The sequence below is a fragment of the Mustela erminea genome, chromosome 2, assembly GCF_009829155.1.
Source record: "Mustela erminea isolate mMusErm1 chromosome 2, mMusErm1.Pri, whole genome shotgun sequence".
NCBI classification, from domain to species: Eukaryota; Metazoa; Chordata; class Mammalia; order Carnivora; family Mustelidae; genus Mustela; species Mustela erminea.
In genome coordinates this window covers 49428260-49452277 of record NC_045615.1, presented here as the reverse complement: position 1 = coordinate 49452277, position 24018 = coordinate 49428260, and the positions used below count along the sequence as shown (strand labels likewise).

The following is a 24018-nucleotide window of genomic DNA, read 5'->3' as shown; positions in this document are numbered from 1 at the left end:
TTCTACTAAAGGCTTTAAATCATATCTATATGAGGATATGTCACAACCTGATCAACAATTATACCTTTAATTCACCTATATTTATTATGTATCAGGCACTATACCAAACACTGTAAGAAATGCTAATATGTATGAAACTTCTTCCATTTAAATGAATGAGATCTAATAGGTAAAATGAAACCTATTCATTCAAGTAACTAAGTAGTGGGTGTTATGTGATATGTGATACAACTTAGAAGGACCTTGATGGGAAAAGCATCGTTAGTAACTGGAAAAATCAATAAAGACATTATGGATTAGGGCTATTAATCTAAAATTAATATACTAGTTATCAACAAATGTAATTCAATGTTTAATGAGTGATACTTGTGATTTTCCCTCTGAAAATTTATGAGGATTGAAAAGAACGATTTGTGTGCCTCCATTTCCTTACAAATATTAATGGCTCCTTTTTCTCATTAAATGTACTTGTAGCTCGCAATAACTACCTTTAATTCCGTTGACAATGAGTTGAACCAAAAGCTGAGATCATTATTTTAACTCTCAAAAAGCCAGTAACATTTTTACATACTTGAAAGTCTCATTTAGGATTTCAGAATTAGGAGGAAATATTTATTGAATTAGATCTTCTAATTATCATCTTTGCTTTGCTCTTAATTTTGAGCTCCAAAAACTACATGTAAGAGTGAAATGTAATGCCAAAAATCTAAGTTTGAAAATACATATACTAAAAGATCAGCAGAGTTCATTTGACTGGTAGATGGTAAAGATGACATATTTTGAAACAGACTGTTTGAACATGAATGTACTTTCTTCTTCTCCTGCTGCCTCTTAGAGTGACTGCTCGACATTAGCAGTTGGGCCTCTGTGGTAGAAATTTGCAAAAAATATAATTTACATATATATACAATGATGTCAATTAAGCACCCGAGCCCCACTCCATATAAAATTAGGGTCACAGGAATTCACGTATCCTGAATGTGGTTCAGGATCAAACATTCAAATGCTTGATTTGGATTGTGGTTTGTGATATCAAATGGCCACAATCCAAATCAAACATTTCCCTCACATTGTAAGTTTTAAAATAGTGAGAATTATTAAATCTAAATTATTAAATTATTAAACAATGACAAGAGCACATTAATATCACCCAACCTAGAACTCTAATATCTTCCAGGCCTGTGTTTTCTTTGTATCTTCAGAGCAGGTTCTTAATAAATATTTATTTAAAGAAACTGCAAACAGAAACGCCTGGGTGGCTCAGTTGGTTAAGCATCTGCTTTTGGCTCAGATCATGATTCCCAAATCCTGGGACTGAGTCCCACATCAGGCACCCTGCCTGCCACTTCCCCTGCTCGCGCTCGATCGTGCGCTCGCTCTCTCTCTCTCTCTCTGACAAATAAATAATTACTGACAAATAAATAATTATATAAATAAAATCTTAAAACAAAACAAAACAAAACTGTGAATAGATAGATAAACAAATGAATAAAGGATAAGCTAATAAAGGAGAGAATAGCAGGCCCCAGAAGAAAAGTGAATGCACAGCTTAGTGCTTGGCTATTTAAGTCTTAATCTTAAGATTATCTAACTATTGTCAGTAATATCTTAAATTCTGGATCTCAACATACCAAGAATTAAAATATGACATGAGAAGCTAATAATCTGCAAGTAACTTTTTTTTTTCCCCTCAAATATATATCTGGTCTGTTCTTCTTCCAAAAAAGTCCTACAAGTTACTTAGTGTTGTTTTGTTTTTTTTAATTTTGTTTTTACTATGCCATTCACAGTTCCTACAGAAAGGCAGTAGGATGCCAAACTGAAAATAAGAGAAAGTACACTATCAGAGTAAAATAAGCCATAAACGAAAGCTGTCAGAATCTTTTAGCACAAACAGATCAGGGCAATTTTGTGCATGCATTTGCTGAGTAATCTAGAGATAACACAACTTTCCAAATCAGCATTTTAATGTAATAAAAATAAATACTTTCAAATTCAGTTAGGTTCCCAGGAACTTAATCACATAAAATTAATTTAGATATAGACAGCTCAAGGACTTTAGGTCAAGATGAGTGCACATCCCAAGAAAACAAAACTTGTAATTATAAATTATGTCTTAATCTTTTTCAAACACCATGACCAGCACAAGGTGAGGCATGTCCAGGGAAGGAGAAAACAAGCCGATTTTCAGTTAATTAAAAGAAATGAGATACACTAATTTTTTTTAGAATAAGGTAGTCATTAGTGCCCAACAAATATATTTGGTCTACACCTTCCAGACACAAGGAAGAGAATGTATTTCCTGGAGCTCTCTGTGGCTAGTCTGGGCCAAGTGACTAGAACTAGTCAATAAATTATAAGAGAAAGTGATATGAGTCTCTCACAGGTCAGAGCACTTACTACTGGGATGAGGACCTCCTGAGATCTCTTTTTGCTATGGTGAATGGCAATATTCACAGTGGTAGCTGGTTGAACAGCTTGGACACAGAATGAGACATTAAACAGAACTCGCAGAAACTTCCACAACAAACATACAGCCTGAATGAGAAGTAAATCCATACTATGAAAGTGACTAAGATTCAGAGGTTATTTGCTATCCCATATCCTAGCTTAATCTCATTCATACATTCAATCATTTTCCTTGCTGTAAGAATGCCAGAGCCTCTGTATTATCCATTACATATGAATGTCCATTACATATGAATATATCCTCACATTAATAATTTTTTTAGAGCAAGGTGATCTTGCAAATACATATGGAGTTAAATGTCACTGTGTAAAACTGTTCAAGAAACCATGACATCTCCTTAAATTTATTCATTTATATACCACAGTCTGAAGGAAAAGTTCCTAGAAAGAATGAGCCTATTTTTGGAAAAGCTCTTTAAGATATTTGGACCATACTATTTTATCAAGAAAGTAACTCAACAGAGGAAAATGAAGAAAAATCTTTACTTAAAGGAACTTGAAAAAATGTAATAAACGTGAATGCTTATCAATTTTTCCCAGATATATTTTGGTTTCCTACAATAAATTTAAGCCAACTCCAATTTCTTCTGAGCCACTGATGTTCAAAGAGTTAATGCATCCTCCCCTCTCCCTTCAAACTGAAATACCCCCATCCAAATATACAAAAAAACACTAGCATTGTGGTCTATCTAGCGTATTAGAGTGTATCTTTGGTTATTCAAAAACCCTTAGCATCTTAATAAATAAAACTATATTCCATGGGTAAACTTAAATCCCCATGAACTAGATAAAATACTCCAGTTCATTCTAAATATGAATATCTTCTTTTTGTGAAAAAGTTCCTTTCTAGATGAGATATCCTTCAGTAAATACAATGATACATTCATTAATATATCAGTAAATACTACTACATTTTAAGTTCAGAATCAGCACTAAATTTTGTTTCATTTTTGTATCCCTTACAGAGGGCTGCATAGGCTGCCTTAAATAGAGCAAGTATAGGCTGCCTTAACTGTGTTAACTTCATTACATAGAAATAATGCAAAAAAAATTAATTTTAAATCTATTTTCTTCTCCACAAAGCATCTAGGGTTTAAAGTTAGACAGGTAGAATCCAAATCTAAACCCTATCTCTACCTATATCTGTATTTTGGGGCAAGATACTTATCTTCTCAGTGCTTTATTGTCCTCTTTTATGAATGTGATTAACAGTAGCATCACTTGGTTCATAGTACAGTTAAGGACTTTATGTGAAAATACACATGAAGCATTAAGAGCAGCCCCTTGGTCCAAATAAGTATTGAAAATACATGTTCCTATTATTATTGATCTAAAAGGAAAGAATAACTGAACATCTTTTCTTAAATACATACAGTTACTTGAATTATTTTCAAGGAGGAATATAGAAAATGTGTGTCACTATTCACAAATAAAGATTTAATTTCTTAAATAGGTTACTTTTTCACATAAAACTAAAACTACTTCTTACCATGCCTCTAAGTACTAACATTTGTTCCTTATATTGCTAAGAACACAGAAATATAAGGAATATATTTCAAGAATATATTTTATCTTTAAATATATTTAAAGATCTATTTTAATATATCATTATAATATATATAATACACATTTTTAATTATATATAATTTATCTAAGAATATATTTTATCCATTTTAAATTCATGATTACACTGTGAATGAAAAGGATGAGGTATTAGTTGTGAAATCCCAAAGAAAACAGTAAAGTCATAAAATAATCTTTGATAGGTTTCATATGGAAATTCAAACATCAGTATTTATTTCAAAGAGTATGACCTATAAATTCAATGAAATGAAATGAAATTTCATTGAAATGAAATGAAATTCAATGAAAATGTACAATATTTCAACCAAGTTTCTAACAATGAAAGCCTTTCCCTAACCATGACAATGATGTAACCCTGCCATCTAGTGGCAGATCCATACCACTGCAGGGACACTTCTTGAAAACTACAAAAAGCCTCACATAAAGAACAAACTCGCATTTTTGTGTTCTGATATTTTAAATTTTAAATCCTGAAAGTGGACCTGGGAAGAAGAGTAATTTTAGATGTTACAAGGAGAACTACTTAAATATATTATGGAAAACATGAGATAGAGTATATTAAAGGCCCAACTTTGGGCAAGTCTATACACAGTATACAATTATTAATGTATCTCTATGAAGAAAAATGAGAATTTTGTGAAAAGAAATGTTTCATGAAAAGTCATTAACCATAACTTTTAGTACTGCATCAACCAGAAATCTTTTTTAATGTGTTCTTACACTTAAAAAATACCGTCAGGCATCAGTTAATCAGTTAATCATCAGTTAATCATCAGTCAGTCAGTTAATCATCTGACTCTTGATTTCAGCTCAAGCCATGATCTCAGCGTCATGAGTCTGAGCCCCGTGTGGGTCTCCATTCTGAGCGTGGAGTCTGCTTAAGATTCTCTCTCTCCTTCTGCTCCCTCTTCTTCTTCCCCTCCAGTCCACACACAAGCACTCCTTCTCTCTCTCTATTAAAAAAATTAAAAGCGGGGAGGAGTCAAGAAGGCGGAGAAGTAGCAGGCTAAGATGATGTCACGTAGCAGGAGATCAGCTAGAGAGCTTATCAAACCATTGTGAACACCTACAAATCCAACAGGAGATCCAAGAGAAGAGCAGCAACTCTAGAAACAGAAAACCGACCACTTTCTGAAAGGTAGGACCTGCGGAGAAGTGAATCCAAAGCGACAGGAAGATAGACTGTGGGGGGAGAGGCCGGCTCCTGGCAGGTAGCAGAACAACGGAGCACAAAATCAGGACATCGCTCCAGAGGCTAGGCTGGGGTGAAGCCCACGCAGAGACAGCGTCCCATGGGGTACAGGTCCCGTGGGGTCACAGAAAGATTGGGGTTACCTGAGTGTTACAGAGCTCACAGGTATTAGAGCGGGAAAGCCGGCTACAGAGACAGAGCCAAGGAATGAGCTCTCAGCTCAGGGTTACCCTATCATGATCCGTGGCACGCGCCAGTGCTCTGTGAGTGGGGACCCCACAAGATCTGTGGAGACCCCCCTGGAAGAGCACAGGTATCTGTGGGGCTTGGAGACTCCAGGCTGGGCTGTGTGCTAGAGACAGAGAAGCTTGGTAACAGGCTGGATGAGCTCGGAGCACGGGCGGAGGCCAGGGAGACGGGAGAGAATGAGCGCTTTTCTCCAAGGGCGCACTGAGGAGTGGGGCCCCGAACTCTCCGTCCTTCGGGCTGGAGATCAGGAGGCTACCATTTTCATTCCCATCCTCCAGAACTCTATGGAAAGCATTTAGGGAACAAAAAGCTCCCAAAAGCGAACCCAAGCTAATTACTTAGCCTGGCCCCTGGTAAGAGTGGTACAATTCTGCTTCAGGCAAAGACACTTGAGAATCACAACAACAGGTCCTTCCCCAAGAAGATTTAAAAAAAAAAAAAAAAAAAAAAAAAATCCAGCCAAGACCACGTTCACTTACCAAGGAGAAAAGCAGAATTCCAGAGGAGGAGAAAGCAAAGCATGGAATTCATGGCTTTCTCCCCATGATTCTTTAGTTTCACAAAGTTAATTAATTTTTTTTAATTTTATTTTTGTCTTCTGCTAAATTTCTTTTAAAACTTTTATACTTTCCTCTTTTAACTAGTTTATCTTAATACATTTCATTAAAAAAATCTTTTTTGAACCTTCATTATTATAGTCATATTTTATCCTTCATTGTATCTAACTTTATTTTTTGTATATCCATAGCGTTTTTTTCTTCTTAAAAAATTTGGGGTACAACTACTTCTAATAGATCAAAATACACCCAAAATCTAGCACAGGGCTTTGTTCTAATCTCCAGCCTGAGCAAATTCTCTCCATTTTCTTTTTCTTTATTCTCCCAACCAACTTATCATATCAACTCCTTTTTTAGAACTTTTTAAAAATTTTTCATCTTTATAGTCATATTCCATCCCTTCACTGTGTTTACCCTTATATATGTTTTTCATTCTTTAAAATTTTGGGAGGTGGTTTCTTCTAAGATATCAAAATACTCCCAAAATTAAGTGAGTGACCCTGTTCTATTCACCAGTCTAATATATATATTTCTTTCTTTTTTTATAACTTTTTATTTGTTTTCTTTTTTTAATTTTTTTTTTCTGAACTTCTTTTTACCCCCTATCTTCCCCCCATGATTTAGGGCCTCTTCTCATTTGGTTAAAGCACATTTTCCTGGGATCTTTGCCACCCTTTTAGTATTTTATTTGCTCCTTCATATATTCTTAACTTGATAAAATGACAAGGTGGAAAAACTGACCAAAAAAAAAAAAGAACAAGAAACAGTACCAGAGGCTAGGGACCTAATCAATACGGGCACTGGTAATATGTCAGATCTAGAATTCAAAATGACGATTCTCAAGGTGCATGAATTCTCAAAGGCATGGAAGATATTAGAGAAACCCTGTCTGGAGAAATAAAAGCCCTTTCTGGAGAAATGAAGGAACTAAAATCTAACCAAGTTGAAATAAAAAAAGCTATTAATGAGGTGTAATAAAAAATGGAGGCTCTTACTGCTAGGCTAAATGAGGCATAAGAGAGAATTAGCGATATAGAGGACCAAATGACAGAGAATAAAGAAGCTGAGCAAAAGAGAGACAAACAACTACTGGACCACGAGGGGAGAATTTGAGAGATAAGTGACACCATAAGACGAAACAACATTAGAATAATTGGGATTCCAGAAGAAGAAGAAAGAGAGAGGGGAGCAGAAAGTATACTGGAGAGAATTATAATAGAGAATTTCCCTAATATTGCAAAGGGAAAAAGCATCAAAATCCAGGAGATGCAGAGAACCCCCCTCAAAATCAGTAAGAATAGGTCCACACCCCGTCATCTAATAGTAAAATTTACAAGTCTTAGCGACAAAGAGAAAATCCTAAAAACAGCCCAGGACAAGAAGTCTGTAACATACAATGGTAAAAATAATAGATTGGCATCAGACTTATCCACAGAGACCTGGCAGGCCAGAAAGAACTGGCATGATATATTCAGAGCACTAAACGAGAAAAACATGCAGCCAAGAATACTATCCAGCTAGGCTATCACTGAAAATAGAAGGAGAGATAAAAAGCTTCCAGGACAAACAAAAACTAAAAGAATGTGTAAACACCAAATTAGCTCTACAGGAAATATTGAAAGGGGTCCTCTAAGCAAAGAGACAACCTAAAAGTAGTAGACCAGAAAGGAACAGAGACAATATACAGTAACAGTCACCTTACAGGCAATACAATGGCACTACATTCATATCTCTAAAAACTTACCCTGAATGTAAATGGGCTAAATGCCCCAATCAAAAGACACAGGGTATAAGAATGGATAAATAAACAAAACCCATCAATATGCTGTCTACTAGAAACTCATTTTAGACCCAAAGACACCTCCAGATTTAAAGTGAGGGGGTGAAAAACAATGTACCATGCTAATGAACATCAAAAGAAAGCTGGGGTGGCAATCCTTATCTCAGATTAATTAGATTATAAGCCAAAGACTATAATAAGAGATGAGGAAGGACACTATATCATACTCAAAGGGTCTGTCCAACAAGAAGATCTAACAATTTTAAATATCTATGCCCTAACATGGGAACAGCCAAATATATAAACCAATAATAACAAAATCAAAGAAACACATCGACAATAATACAATAATAATAGGGGACTTTAACACTCCCCTCACTGAAATGGTCGACCATCCAAGCAAAAGATCAAGAAGGAAATAAAGACCTTAAATGACACACTGGACGAGATGGACATCAGATATATTCAGAACATTTCATCCCAAAGCAACAGAATACACATTCTTCTCTAGTGCACATGGAACATTCTCCATAATAGATCACACCCTGGGTCATAAATCAGGTCTCAACAGGTATCAAAAGATTGGGATCATTCCCTGCATATTTTCAGGCCACAATGCTTTGAAGCTAGAACTCAATTACAAGAAGAAATTTGGAAAAAACTCAAATACAGGGAGACTAAACAGCATCCTTCTAAAGAATGAATGGGTCAACAAGGAAATTAAAGACAAATTGAAAAAAATTCATGGAAACAAATGATAATGAAAACACAATGGTTTAAAATCTGTGGGAAGAGCAAAGGCAGTCCTGAGAGGAAAATATATAGCAATACAAGCCTTTCTCAAGAAACAAGAAAGGTCTCAAATACACAGCCTAACCCTACACCTAAAGAACCTGGAGAAAGAACAAGAAAGAAAGCCTAAACCCAGCAGGAGAAGAGAAATAATAAAGATCAGAGCAGAAACCAATGAAATAGAAACCAAAAAAACCAAAGAACAAATCAATGAAACTAGGAGCTGGTTCTTTGAAAGAATTAATAAAACTGATAAACCCCTGGCCAGACTTATCTAAATGAAAAGAGAAAGGACCCAAATAAATAAAATCATGAATGAAAGAGGAGAGATCACAACCAACACCAAAGAAATACAAACAATTATAAGAACATATTATGAGCAACTCTACGCCAGCAAATTTGACAATCTGGAAGAAATGGATGCATTTCTAGAGACATATAAACTACCACAACTGAACCAGGAAGAAATAGAAAACCTGAACAGACCCATAACCAGTAAGGAGATTGAAATAGTCATAAAAAATCTCCAAACAAACAAGAGCCAAACATTTAAAGAAGAATTAATTCCTATTCTCCTGAAACTGTTCCAAAAAACAGAAATGGAAGGAAAACTTCCAAACTCATTTTATGAGGCCAGCATCACCTTGATCCCAAAACCAGACAAAGATCCCATCAAAAAAGAGAATTACAGACCAATATCCTTGATGAACACAGATGCAAAAATTCTCACCAAAATACTAGCCAATAGGATCCAACAGTACATCAAAAGGATTATTCACCACCACCAAGTGGGATTTATTCCAGGGCTGCAAAGTTGGTTCAACATCCACAAATCAATCCATGTGATACAATACATTAATAAAAGAAAGAACAAGAACCATATGATACTCTCCATAGATGCTGAAAAAGCATTTGACAAAGTACAGCATCCCTAACTGATCAAAACTCTTGAAAGTGTAGGGATAGAGGGCACATACCTCAATATCATCAAAGCCATCTATCAAAAATTCACTGCAAATATCATTCTCATTGGAGAAAAGCTGAGAGCTTTTCTCTCAAAGGTAGGAACATGGCACGGATGTCCATTATCACCACTGCTATTATTCAACATACTACTAGAAGTCCTAGCCTCAGTAGTCTGACAACAAAAAGAAATTAAAGGCATCCAAATCAGCAAAGAAGAAGTCAAACTATCACTCTTTGCAGATGATATGATACTATATGTGGAAAACCCAAAACACTCCACTCCAAAACTGCTAAAACTTGTATAGGAATTCAGTTAGTGTCAGGATATAAAATCAATGCACAGAAATCAGTTGTATTTCTTTACAACAACAACAAGACAGAAGAAAGAGAAATTAAGGAGTCAATCCCATTTACAATTGCACCCAAAACCATAAGATACCTAGGAATAAACCTAACCAAAGAGGTAAAGAATGTATACTCAGAAAACTATAAAGTACTCATGAAAGAAATTGAGAAAGACACAAAGAAATGGAAAAATGTTCCATGCTACTGGAATGGAAGAACAAATATTGTGAAAATATCTATGCTACCTAAAGTAATCTACACATTTAATATAGTCCCTATCAAAATACCACCAACTTTTTTCAAAGACATGGAAAAAATAATCCTAAAATTTATATGGAACCAGAAAATACCTCAAATAGCCAAAGGAATATTGAAAAAGCAAGCCAAAGTTGGTGGCATCACAATTCCAGACTTCAAGCTCTATTACAAAGCTGTCATCATCAAGACAGTATGGTACTGGCACAAAAACAGACACATATATCAATGGAACAGAATAGAGAACCCAGAAATAGACCCTCAACTCTATGGTCAACTAAACTTCAACAAAGCAGGAAAGAATATCCGGTGGAAAAAATACAGCCTCTTCAACAAATGGTGTTGGGAAAATTGGACAGCCACATGCAAAAGAATGAAACTGGACCATTTCCTTACACCACACATGAAAATGGACTCAAAATGGATGAAGGACCTCAATGTGAGAAAGGAATCCATCCAAATCCTTGAGGAGAACACAGGCAGCGACCTCTTCAGCCTCAGCTGCAGCAACTTCTTCCTAGGAACATCACCAAAGGCAAGGGAAGCAAGGGCAAAAATGAACTACTGGGACTTCATCAAGATCAAAAGCTTTTGCACAGCAAAGGAAACAGTTAACAAAACCAAAAACTGACAGAATGGGAGAAGATATTTGCAAACAACATATCAGATAAAGGGCCAGTATCCAAAATATATAAAGAGCTTATCAAACTCAACACCCAAAGAACAAATAATCCAATCAAGAAATGGGCAGAGGACATGAACAGACATTTCTGCAAAGAAGACATCCAAATGGCCAACAGACACATAAACAAGTGCTCCACATCACTCCACATCACTCAGCATCAGGAAAATACAAATCAAAACCACAATGAGATACCACCTCGTATCAGTTAGAATGGCTAAAATTAACAAATCAGGAAATGACAGATGCTGGCGAGGATGCGGAGAAAGGGGAACCCTCCTACACTGTTGGTGGGAATGCAAGCTGGTGCAACCACTCTAGAAAGCAGCATGGAGGTTCCTCAAAAGTTGAAAATAGAGTTACTCTATGACCCCGCAACAGCACGACTGGGTATTTACCCTAAAGATACAAATGTAGTGATCCGAAGGGGCACATGCACCCGAATGTTTATAGCAGCAATGTCCACAATAGCCAAACTATGGAAAGAACCTAGATGTCCATTAACAGATGAATGGATAAAGAAGATGTGGTATATATATACAATGGAATACTATGCAGCCATCAAAAGAAATGAAATCTTGCCATCTGAGACAACATGGATGGAACTAGAGGGTATTATGCTTAGCAAAATAAGTTAGTTGGAGAAAGACAACTATCATATGATCTCCCTGATATGAGGAAGTGGAGATGCTATGTGGGTGGTTTGGAGGGTAGGAAAAGAATAAATGAAACAAGATGGGATCAGAAGCGGGACAAACCATAAGAGAGTCTTAATCTCACAAAAAAAACTGAGGGTTGCTGGGGGGAGGGTGGTAAGGAGAGGGTGGTTGGGTTATGGACATTGGGGAGGGTATGTGCTATGCTGAGTGCTATGAAGTGTGTAAACCTGGCGATTCACAGAACTGTACCCCTGGGGCTAATACTACTTTATATATATATAAAATTAAAAATTAAAAAAAATTAAAAGCAACAGTAATAAAGTAAAATATCACCCCCCAAAAAAGATGAAATATAATACAGGATCTTTCTCTCTATAAATATAAACATAAACACACAATCATTTTTTAGTATAATGGAAACAAAAGTCCACTATCATTTGTTGTTTTGCAGTTACTGATCTGCCCAAGAGTAAGATCTGTCCAAAACTGACCTAATTGCTAGAACTTTTAACTTTGAGTACAGTGGTTTTGCTCTCACTCAGTGCTGCCTCAGTAACTTAAGACTTCTTCGCAATAAAATTGTTAAAACTGGATGAACTATTTTCATTTGAAACTAAATCATGTAAAATTCAGAGATAAAATGTACAAGTAATTTAGTTCTGAGGATTTTTCACACATATCCATGAATAGGAAGATAGGTAGGTAGGTAGGTAGGTAGACAAGTAGATAGATCATTTTTAGAAAACACTGTTATATATCAAGAATAAAAAACACTGCTGAAAAAGGAAACATTTGTGAGAAAGTGAGCAAAGAGAATTCCAAAAGTCAAGCCCACCCCAGTATTTGTGCGATCCAAGGCTCTCTGGACCTCCTGGGCTGTAGTCTACTCATCACCTCTTCCCACCTGGTTTTATCTCTTACTGTGAAGGAGCGTCATAAATGTGCCTCTAGACACCACAGTCCCCAAGTGCAAGCTCAGACCTGACTCCCTATACACACGTTACCTTCACCCTCACCTGAAGGTTCCTGCAGTTTAGACAAGGAATCTGGAATCCTGGTTACCTAGAATGTGTCAAAGCTTTGGATGGGCATTTTGTCTTGACCCCAAAGCTCCTCATTCTGTGTGGACAGGCTACTGTAAAAGGACAGGCAGAGCAGGATCCACCAAGAGGTGAATGGGTGGTAGTGGTGTTAAGTATGGCTGATAACTGGACATTTTTAGAGTGGCTATAGGGTAGAGAGATGGTGTGAAAGAATGGTTACCGAAGGGTGCCCCTGTGATGTTCAGCATTTTTAATTAGTTTGTGTATCCTGGGGTCTTGTTCTAGAAGAGAGAATATCAAACCTTCTATGGAAGCAAGAAGACAGGAATTAAGGGTAACTGTCAGGTGTACTACTATCTGTCATGACACGTAAGAATCTGAAGTGAAAACACAGCCTCTCTAACTTGGGACGTCAACTAAGGAGACCAATTTTCCCTTCAAATATGAAGTATCTATTCTTTAGTCTGTTTATTTTTTGTCAGTCTGTTTTCATTTTGCAAGAGGCATAAATACTCCAGGCACATACGTAATTATCTTAATTAATGCAAATATACACACACACTTACCATGCTGTTCATTTTTGAAGATGATGAACCTGCTCTTTGCTTTCTTAAACTACTCACTTCTTCTACATTTCCATCTTTTGATTTCAAAATCATCCTGCTGCTCCCTGCAGTTCCTTCGGAAGAGGATCGCAGTCGCCTTTCTATAAATCTTCCTTCACGATATGGACTGAAGCTACTGGCAAGAACTATGAAAATAGATAAATAAATAAAAATTAATACAAATGCTTAAATGTAGTTTTTACAAATGTTCCATTGAAAAAAATGAGAAACTCTTAGTGTCATTCAAAAACTCTCTATCATACAAAAAATTTTTAATTAGTAATGGTAAATTTAGTTTACTTAATCATGTAATCACTTTGAAGCTCAAAACCTTCACAGTCATCCTTGGTTTCTCCATATCTCAGATAAACTGCATAATCCAATCCTATCCTTATTACCTTTGAATTGCATACAGAATCTGATCCCTTCTTACTACCTTCTCCACCAATGCATCCTGGACCAAACTCTACCAACCCTAGCTTGGGTTACTATAATACTTAAACAGTTCTCCTGCTTTTGCCCATTACCACTTACCTCTCTCTCTTCAAATAACAGAGCCTGCTTTCCACATGGTAACCAGAATGATACATTGAAGACATAAGTGACATTGGTCATGATCACTCTTCTAGTTATAGAGTTGATATTTTCCCAACCTAAGTTGCCTTATGATCTGTCCCTCCATTAAGAGCCTCCCTATGTTCACCTGTTCATGTAACTTCACCTGCTGAGCCCTCCTCCACGGCCTCTAGCAGTTGCTAGAACACTGCAGGCACACTGCAGTCCCATGTCCTTTATCTCATAGGCTTTGCACAGTTACGTTTCTCTTAAATATCTGTGTAACTTACTCCCTCATCACCTTCAACTCTTCGCTAATATGCTACCCTGATTAATACCCTGCTCACCATACTTAAAAGGGTCTTTGTGAGACCTGAGGCCAAACTATAAACAATGAACTATCAGAAAGTAAAATTAAGAAAACAATCCCATTTGTAATATCAACAAAAAGGATAAAATACTAAGAAACAAATTTAACCAAGGAAGGGAAATATCACTACACGGGAAACTATAAGACACTGACGAAAGGAGTTGAAGAATACATAAATAAATGGAAAGATATTCTGTGTTCATAAACTGGAGGAATTAATATTGTTACAATGTCCTTACTACTTCAAGCAATCTACAGAGTCAATGCAATCCCATCAAAACTATAATGTTGTTTCTCATGGAAATACAAAAGCAATTCTACAAAAAAACTGCAAAAGATCTCAAACAGCCAAAGCAATCCTGAGAAAGAACAAAGCTGAAGGCGTCACACTGCCTGATTTCACTCTATACCACAAGGCTACAGTAATCAAACAGTACAGTATTGGCATAAAAACAGATACATGGATCAATGGGACAGAATAAAGAGCCCAGAAATAAAACCATCACATATGAGCAATTAATTTTTGTCAAAGGACCCAAGAATATGCAATGCAGAAAGGAGAGTCTCTTCAGTAAACGGTGTTGGAAAAACTGAAGAGCCATATGTAAATGAATGAACCTAGAACCCCATCTTATAGCATACAAAAAAAAATCTCAAAATGAATTAAAGATTTGAACATAAGGCCTGAAATGATAAAACTCTTAGAAAAAAAAGTATGGGTAAGCTCTGTGACATTAGTCTTGGCAAAGACTTCTTGGGTTTTGCACCAAAAGCAAAAGCAACAGAAGCAAAAATAAACAACTGGGACTATTTCAAAGTGAAAAGCTTCTGCAAGCAAAGTAAACAATCAACAAAATGAAAAGGCAGATTATAGAATGGGAGAAAATAAATTTTCAAATAGCATATCCTATAAGGGGTTAAAAGCCAAAATATACAAGGAACTCATACAACTCAACAGGTATATGAAAAGGTGTTCTGCATCACTATTCACCAGGAAAAGGTAAATCAAAACCATGAGATATCACCACACCAGTTAGGATGGCTAGTAGTAAAAAGTCAAAAGAGAACACGCACTGTCAATGCTGTGAAGAAAAGGGAACCTTTATACACTGATGGTGGGGATGCAAAGTGATATAGCCACTATGGAGAAAAGTATGGAGTTTATTCAAGAAATTAAAAATAAAGTTACCATATGATGTAGGAATTCCATTTCTGGGTATATATCCAAAAGAAATGAAATCATTAGCTCAAAGAGATGGCCGTACCCCATATTTATAATAGCATCAGGTATATCTAAGTATGTAAACAATCTAAAAGTTCATCAACAATGAACAGAAAAATAAAGAGCTCAACTTTATATTATTTTTCATATGACTATATATCCCAGACATTCAGGTATGTATTAAATACTAGTATATACATCTTCCATAATAAACTCAGAATAAATTCAGTATTATGGAATTTAGTGTACATACCAATTCTTTCTTACATAAAATACATTTACTTAACAGGTTTTAAAATGCTGAACTTCCAAATTATAAAATCTTTATGAATGACACAAAAACCTCTCCACATACTGAAAGATAGAATACTATTATCTTTTCCTTGTTGACATTACCAGCTTATTTGTCTATCCCTCTCATTTTTCCAAGTTGTAGATAACACAAATAAACAGCCAATGTCCCAAGAACCAGCAACACATTATCAAATTCATCAAAATTATTTTAATGTGTTAAATGGCTCACAATTAGGATCTCAGTCAACAGATTAATAGTCAGCAAGATACGCCCACAGAGATAAGTATACATAGCATTCAATTTGGCATCGAGGCAAATGATTGTTTCTAAATAAGAATTAAGGATAATCAGGATAAGTACATTTCTACTTTTTTTGGTGCTATTTCTTTTAAAAACTGCCTAAAGTCCAATTTGAGATCCACCATTTGCTAAGAGTGTGATTTCATAGTTATTTAACTTAACCTTTAATTATTAATAATTGCCATATAAAACTTTCGTTAGGATTGAACAATACTGGGGCACCTGGGTGGCTCAGTGGGTTAAGCCTCTGCCTTCGGCTCAGGTCATGATCCTGGGGCCTGGGATGGAGCCCCGCCCGCATCGGGCTCTCTGCTCAGCGGGAAGCCTGCTTCCCCCTCTCTCTCTGCTTGCCTCTCTGCCTACCTATGATCTCTGTCTCACTTGTGATCTCTGTCTGTGAAATAAATAAATAAAATCTTTAAAAAAAAAAAAAAAGATACTTATCTTGATGAGCACTGAGTAAGATAAGGGATTGATGAATCACTATATTGTATACCCAAAACTAATAGAACACTGTATGTTAAGTACACTGTAATTAAATATTTAAAAATAAATTGAAAATAAATTTTAAAAGAAGGTTAAATAAAACAATGCAAATAAATTGCTTAGCATATTTTTGGGCACACATTAAGTGTACAAAAGGTTGACCATCATCAATCAGCATTGTTCTTATTATTACTATACTATAATTAAAGAATTAACTAAAGGTATAACTAAAGCCATAAGTACAAACAAGGCCACCAGGATCAAAAAATTTAAAAAGTAGGCAGATGCATAAAAATGATCTTGTATAAAATGTGAAAAATATTGGCCTGCATAATTATACAGCTAGAGAATTCATTCATGCATTTAAAACTTTAAAATTGGGCAGCTGGGTGCCTCAGTCGGTTAAGCAGCTGCCTTTGGCTCGGGTCATGATCCCTGGGTCCTGGAATCAAGTACAGTATTGGACTCCCTGCTCAGTGGGAAGTCTGCTACTTTCACTGTCTTTCCCTGCCGCTTGTGCTCTCTCTCATTCCCTTGCTCTCTCACAAAAATAAGTAAATAAAATCTTTAAGAAAATAAAACTTCTAAATTGTTATATTCATGGAGAAACTAATTGGATTAATCATATAATCTTAAGATTCTTGACACTCTGATATATAATTTGACTTATTATAAATTTTATGTAATAATTTAGTATTATTCTTAATGTTTTTAGAAAGAGCTGGGGTCATGACATCACTAAGCACAGTCAATAAGAGCCTGAATTTTGAATTGAGATGGTTTTAACTTGACCTTTGCCACTTAACAGCTATATGATCCCTTGGTCTCAGTTTACATATTTGTAAAATGGAGACCACTAATACCTATCTCATAGGGTTTTTATCCCAAACAATTATCTACTAATGTTGTGACTTCAGAAACATTACTTAATGTATCTGTGTTCCAATTATTTTATCTGTAAAATGGGTGGTTATAATTGTAGCGATTACAATCAAGTGAGAATTTGATGAATTAATGTATCCAAAGTCCACAGAATTGGAAGTAATAATGATAAGACATAAGAAGCATTCAATATTGGGAGAAGTAGTTGGCAGTAGTAGTAGTAGTAGAAGTAATAGGAATAGTAGGAGTAGCAACAGCAGCAGCAGAGGCAGTAGGAATCACAGCAGAGGAAAAAAAATGATAAAAATAATGTCAAATACAGACCAGTAGGTGGCATACATTCAACAGTTTTCTTTTTTTAAGATTTTATTTATTTGACAGACAGAGGTCACAAGTAGGCAGAGAGGCAGGCAGAAGAGAGAGGAGGAAGCAGGCTCCCTGCTGAGCAGAGAGCCCGATGTGGGGCTTGATCCCAGGACTCTGGGATCATGACCTGAGCTGAAGGCAGAGGCCACTGAGCCACCCAGGCGCCCCTCAACAGTTTTCTTAAATGAAATTTAAATAACAAAGTTTTCTGTTAAATGACATACTGTAATAATTCAGCCACCCATTTCCACACACCCCACGTTTTTTTAACCAAACAGAAAGTACCCAATGCTACACAGGTATTTAATGACAGAGACAGATTAGAACTAGTATCTAGGATCCAAGGACAATATTTTTAAATCTTATAAGCCTATTATATTTAAAGATTTATATTTATTTGTGCTGAAACATAGATCCTACTTAATAATTCAAGTTTTGTTTAAAAAGGAACTAGAATTTAAATTATGGAAATTTCTTTTATAGTGACTTTGGCTGGAATATATCCATTTCATTGACTAAGAAATAAAATTAATTTCATTGACTAAGAAACACCAATACTCTACCATTTCCTCTAACAAAGGAAATCCTTATGTTAGATAAAGCCACATTCCAAATAAAATTAATTTCTTTCCTCTTTCTTCTGAGGGCCAGGATCTAAACAACACAACTAAGAAAAATGAGTAATATTGCTAAATTACATTTTAGCATAATACAAGTGAAGTAAGTTTAAAATCAAGTAGAGAAAATATTTAAGACGAATTATAAATAAGAAAAAAGACTAGAGAGTGGAAAATAAGGAAAAGGTGGTTTCTATTCATGAGCTGGAATAAGAAAATTAAATAAATTCGAATGAAAATTCTATTTCATATTTAAAATACAAAAAAAAACTGACCATACCTTTGGCAGGGTTTGACTCATATCCATAGGCTGTTTTGTTAAAAATATGATGATCACCAGAAGAAGGTATTATCCTTGAATCTGAAACAGGATGAATCCCTTTAACACGGTCAGCTATTGCTTTATGTTGCTCATAAAATCCAAGTTTCCTTGGGGAGCTTGTCGCCAACATTGTTTCACCATTTTGTACTACCATATGTTCTTCTCTTTGTATATCTCCTGATAGGTGAGTCTCTGAGTTGTTCCCATTCATAACAGGTAGTTCGGTGATTTGCAATAACACTTCCTTCTGATTAGCAGCAGAGGTTTCTAATAAGGAATTAGATTCAGTGCTACACCGGCCTTCTAATCTGTATTTTCCAGGAGACATAATTGCACAGGGAACAGTTCCCATAAGGTCTATTGTTGTCTTTGTAACAGCAGCAGGATTGGAAGAGATCTGAGAGGTAGAATCATTGTGGCCAAAGTTGTCACAGTGGGATGCCATGCTTCCACTTTTAGGAAATGCATCCGCTTCAGACACAGAATCTTCAGTCAAGGCTAAAAACTCTGAAGGTGTCTGAGCTGTTGTAAGATCAGCAGAAAGCAATGGAGACTGTAAAGAACTTCCTGCCCGTTCTGTTACATCCACAGAACAAGATGGAGAAGCTCTTACTAATACAGGTTCTCTCTCTTGGTACTGTGTAATTTCCAATGAGAATCCAGACTGTTGTACCAACGAAATGGATTGACTCTGTGGAACTGCTTTAGAAAACTTATAATGAGATGAAAAGGATTTAGTAAGTAGCTTCTTTGTTGACTGCCTAACAGAACGGCGAGTTTGTTCCTCTGTGAATCCAGAATCATCCCCCTCACTTTTGCCAGAACTTAGGCAATTTATAAAAACATTCTTATTAGTTGAGTGCTCCTTTTCCCTTTCAAAATCTTCTGTTAAAGATCTTGTTATCTTCTTATTCCGTGAACTGCTAAAACCAACAGAATGTCTTCCCCTGGTTTTAATATGTTCTTCCAAACTCAGTTTTGGCATACTGCTATGACCAGATTGAGCACCATTTGAAATACTAAGGTTCTGGTTGGTAGAGTCTTGCTTAGGTTCACTCCCCTTCTTATGGTGGAAACTAATGGAAGGAGTACGGAATATGCTCCTGCGTTTACCTGTGCTACCTGAGCTTGAGTTAGTGCTAGAAGGAGAGGAACTGTGGACACCAACCGTATTACTGGAGGAGGGTGAGGAAGGAAGAGAATCATGTCTTCTGCTAATACTTTTTCTGAATATTGGCAACCGGGAGACCAGGGTAGATCGTCTTGATCCTGAGTCCCCCATTGGGACTCCAAGGCTTGCACTGTGAGAGCCAACTTAGCAGCCTAAAAAAAGGTTAAAACAAGAAGAACAAGTCAGTCGCATTCAATTATAAATTATAAAAATAAAGACATTTTAAAACAAAACACTTTTTCAGGACATGGAATAGAATTCAGTTCATACTAAAATAACAAATAATAAAATTTTGATACTTAAGGATTTTTTTGAAATTTTAAGTAACAAGATTATCCAATAATTTGCACAGCAATTTTATAATGGCTCAAATATTTCAAGATTACCAAGAATGCTTAGTCTGTTGAAAAGATTATTGGGTTGGGAGACACAAGATCACTATTCAAGATCCAGCTTTACTACTCCCACTAGTTCCATTTGGTAAGTTGTTTGATCCTAACTTTCTATGTCTACTGTTTCAGATGTAGTAGGCATGAGACTGCCATAATCACTTCTTTCTGGGTAAAAAGCCCCACCTCTACCTCTATTGGCCAGTAGTAGATAACATCACAGGACTCAACAGGTTACTGATCTGAACTTAACATCACAGACCAGACCAAGGGATGATCAGACACTAGAATCTTCAGTCAAAGAAAAACAAAACTGGAAGAATTCTTCTCCTTGCAGTTTGTTTTGGGGGCAGTTAGAGATCTTCAGGCCTCTGGCAGAGGAAACTAAACCACGAAGGATACAGTGCAGGTTATAAACAAGGTTAGGTTATGAGGAAACTGTGCCTTTGAGTTGAAGACAAGACTTGAATGACAACTAATTAAACTGGTAATGTTGAGACAAGTAAGAATACATACTGACAAAAGCAGAAGCACTGAAAATTTATGAACCATATTAATGCCGGGTGCTGATGATGAAGAAAAAGAAAGAAGAGAAGGTGAAGGTGGCAGCTCTACAGTTCATTAACTGTGATGTACCAAGTACTTTTCTGACACAGATTATCTCTTGCAATGCTTCTAACTGTAGAAGCAGATAGTACTACGTCGTCATTTTACAGCAGAAAGGTAACTTTCTATCATTCAGCTAATAAGTGGTAAAGCAGGAATAAGAAACTAATCTTTATGTAACCACAGGATCCACTCAGAATCAGCAAAGTAATTCTGCCTTCAAAAGATGAAAGAGCCAAACCTTGTATTGCTGAAGGTCCCCCTATGCTTCCATTCCAGAGATGCCTACTTTTATCTTATACGGTCAGTCCTGCCATTCTGATGACTGCCATTTTTCACTGATTTTCATAAAGTGCTGTGATTGGTTCCTGTTTTGCTTTGTTTTGTTTTGTTTCTATATCTCACATAATTCCTTAACTGTATACACCCCCTGCATGAACTTGAATCAGACTGTTTCATTTTTTTGTTTTTTGCAACCAAAACTACCTAACTGAACAATAATAAATATTACATAAAATGACCAGCCCTCCATTTTATCATTCTTATGGAAAGATTATGAGATTGAACAAGTGAAATACCTTCACAGTCTTGAAGAAGTATGTAACAAAAATTTAAAAAGTATTCCCTTTCAGATTCACACTGAAAAATATTTAGTATTTTGTCCCTAATAATATAAAATCTAACAGATTTGCATTAGATGATTTTTATTAAATGTCTTCTACTTGCATCACTAAATTTGAATTTAAATCAAACTATGTGTAAAACACTCCCAAAATATCTACATATTCTTAAAAGCCTTTGGGAGAATAAAGCTTAAAATATAAACAAAGACACTTAGGCTCTTAGAAAATCTCAAAAATTAAAAATATCTAATTTGCCTCCAAGGTTAAATCTAAGTTAACCAATTTCTAATTTCCAAAGCAGATACAAAAAAAAAATAAATAAATAAATGCTGACACAAGAGCAAGAAATGTTAAAAAAAAAAAAAGGCCAAGAAATATTTCAATATACACAAATACTGAAAATATCCAGTAATAATGGTAAATATCTTGACATTAATGCATTTATAACCATAGATTCACCACCAGCTAAAAATCGTAATGGTTAGTAATGCTCCAATTATGACAAAATACTTCACTAGGCATTGAATGGAAACAAATCATGCACATTAGTGAAAAATCACAATTAAGAATGATGTTAACTAAAGCATCAGTAAGAGTGAAATCATGAAAAAAAGTATTATTATTTTTTAAGACTTTATTTATTTGAGAGAGACTGAACACTAAGGCATCTTTGCTTTGCTTTGAGACCTGAGTGTCTAAAATAATACATAATCAGTACCCGTAGAGTAAAAGGATTTCAAAAGATAAAGTTTTAACTTCAATACATCAGTATTTCAAACCTAAATAAACCTATTTTCTGCCTCACTACCATAAATAAATGCTGCAATTTTGAGGTTAATTATATTAAATAACAACTTTTAGAGATTCATATGTTAACTGAAAGCCTTTCCAACTATAAAATCATTCAGTAATCTAAAATTTGCTTACATCTGAAAATGCTCTAGAAACACAATGCTGAACAAGTTGAATAAAACAATATATCATCATATTAACTATTAATGAAAGACTGCAACATGTTAATTTTATTTTTATTATAATTTTATTATGACAATCACCTTTTAATTTCTTAATAAACCTTGTGTATATTTTCATGTATTTTTATAAATTTCCAAGTCAGATAGAATAAACCTATTTTCTCAGTTCCCCTCTAATATTTCTTGGTTCAGAAGTCATATCACTTCAATTATAATAGATCCTAAAAAAATACAGGTTGAACTAGACCTGCCCCTTTTCCAGGGGCCTTTACTACTATGAACGTTATTTTCTCAAAGAAAGCAAATTTGTTATGTAAGAAGAGTGTCTTCTAACTATACCTTTAAAGCAATATGAATGAACAAAAAATTAGACTATTGTAGACAATCCCACTACACAGACACATAACTTGACCCTACTGAAAGTGATACGAAATTCAGTTTGATCTCAATGGAATAAATGGTAGCCTTAGCTCTTTAACACCGAATTTAACAACAACAACAAAACAAAAACCAGAAGTACTTTATTCAGTGATTTCTGTAACTTTTGCAAACACTGTCATTACCCCTGAGAGTGCAACATCATACAGTAGATCTATTCTGAATAAAAGGAGAGGTGAATCTTATTTGGCATGGTTCAGAAAAATACAAATTACAGCTAAAGGGGCTATACGTATTGTTAATGTTACCTACTTAAAATGGAGTAAATGCAAAATAAATACTGAAATACACACGCACACACATACACACACACGTTCTCTTATGATTTCAAAGGCATTATATGAAAGCATACAAAGACCTTGAAGGGTTTCAAACCAATCACCGTGGAAACTGAATACCACATACACAGAGAGCTATGTCTATCTGTGCAAGTAAGAGAACAAAACAAAACCCCCTTCATCTTTTTCTTTCCCAATATTTCTTCAAATATTTTCCTAGAATTTGAATACCCCTCGAATCCTGTCACCATAAGCCAAAGATGAAGTCACCTGACAGCCCACATCTGACACAGTCCTAAGTATCATTTGTCTTTCTCTCCAAACTCGCAATGTTTAGTTTGTAAAACTAAACAAACAGAAAACACTCACACACACATGCAATAAGCAATAAGCAATAAGCAAAAACAAAAACAAAAATAAAAAAGAGTTTCAAATCCAAGCTCTACCACTTACCAGTAGCATGAGCTAGAATATAGTTAATAATTTTAAGTATGAGAAGTACAACATCAGAAATAAACTTAGCACTCTTCTGATACTGAATATATTTCTAGTTTCTTCCTTTTCTGATGTAATGCATTCAAGCAAGTGGGGCATAAAGTGATTATAAAAATGAGCTACTTATCAAAATCTGCCCCAATTACTCCATTTTAAAAGTCACCTAATAATATTGGGGGGCACATACATAAATCAAGATCAGTATTCCAATCCCTTATGATGAACCTCCCCAAAGTATACATTTTAATTGCAACTTAAAAACAATGATCAATGTCTAAAAGATTTGTGCAGAATGTTGCATGAAGAAAATATGATCTCAGGGTGCCTGGGTGGCTCAGTGGGTTAAGCCGCTGCCTTCAGCTCAGGTCATGATCTCAGAGTCCTGGGATCGAGCCCCGCATCGGGCTCTCTGCTCAGCAGGGAGCCTGCTTCCCTCTCTCTCTCTGCCTGC

The 24018-nt window shown here is 35.5% G+C and overlaps 1 protein-coding gene across 4 annotated transcripts in view; it reads right to left on the bottom strand.

The window, feature by feature from the left end:
- CCSER1 (coiled-coil serine rich protein 1) overlaps positions 1 to 24018 on the bottom strand; it is a 1384598-nt gene that overhangs the window by 1219445 nt on the left and 141135 nt on the right. For all 4 annotated transcript variants that reach the window (XM_032332893.1, XM_032332895.1, XM_032332896.1 and 1 more), the window contains exons 2-3: positions 18552 to 19916; positions 13140 to 13324 (exon numbers count right to left, since the gene is read on the bottom strand). In XM_032332893.1, coding sequence (XP_032188784.1) covers positions 13140 to 13324; positions 18552 to 19875 — 1509 coding nt within the window. In that variant the 5' untranslated portion in view covers positions 19876 to 19916. The remainder of the gene's footprint in view (positions 1 to 13139; positions 13325 to 18551; positions 19917 to 24018) is intronic.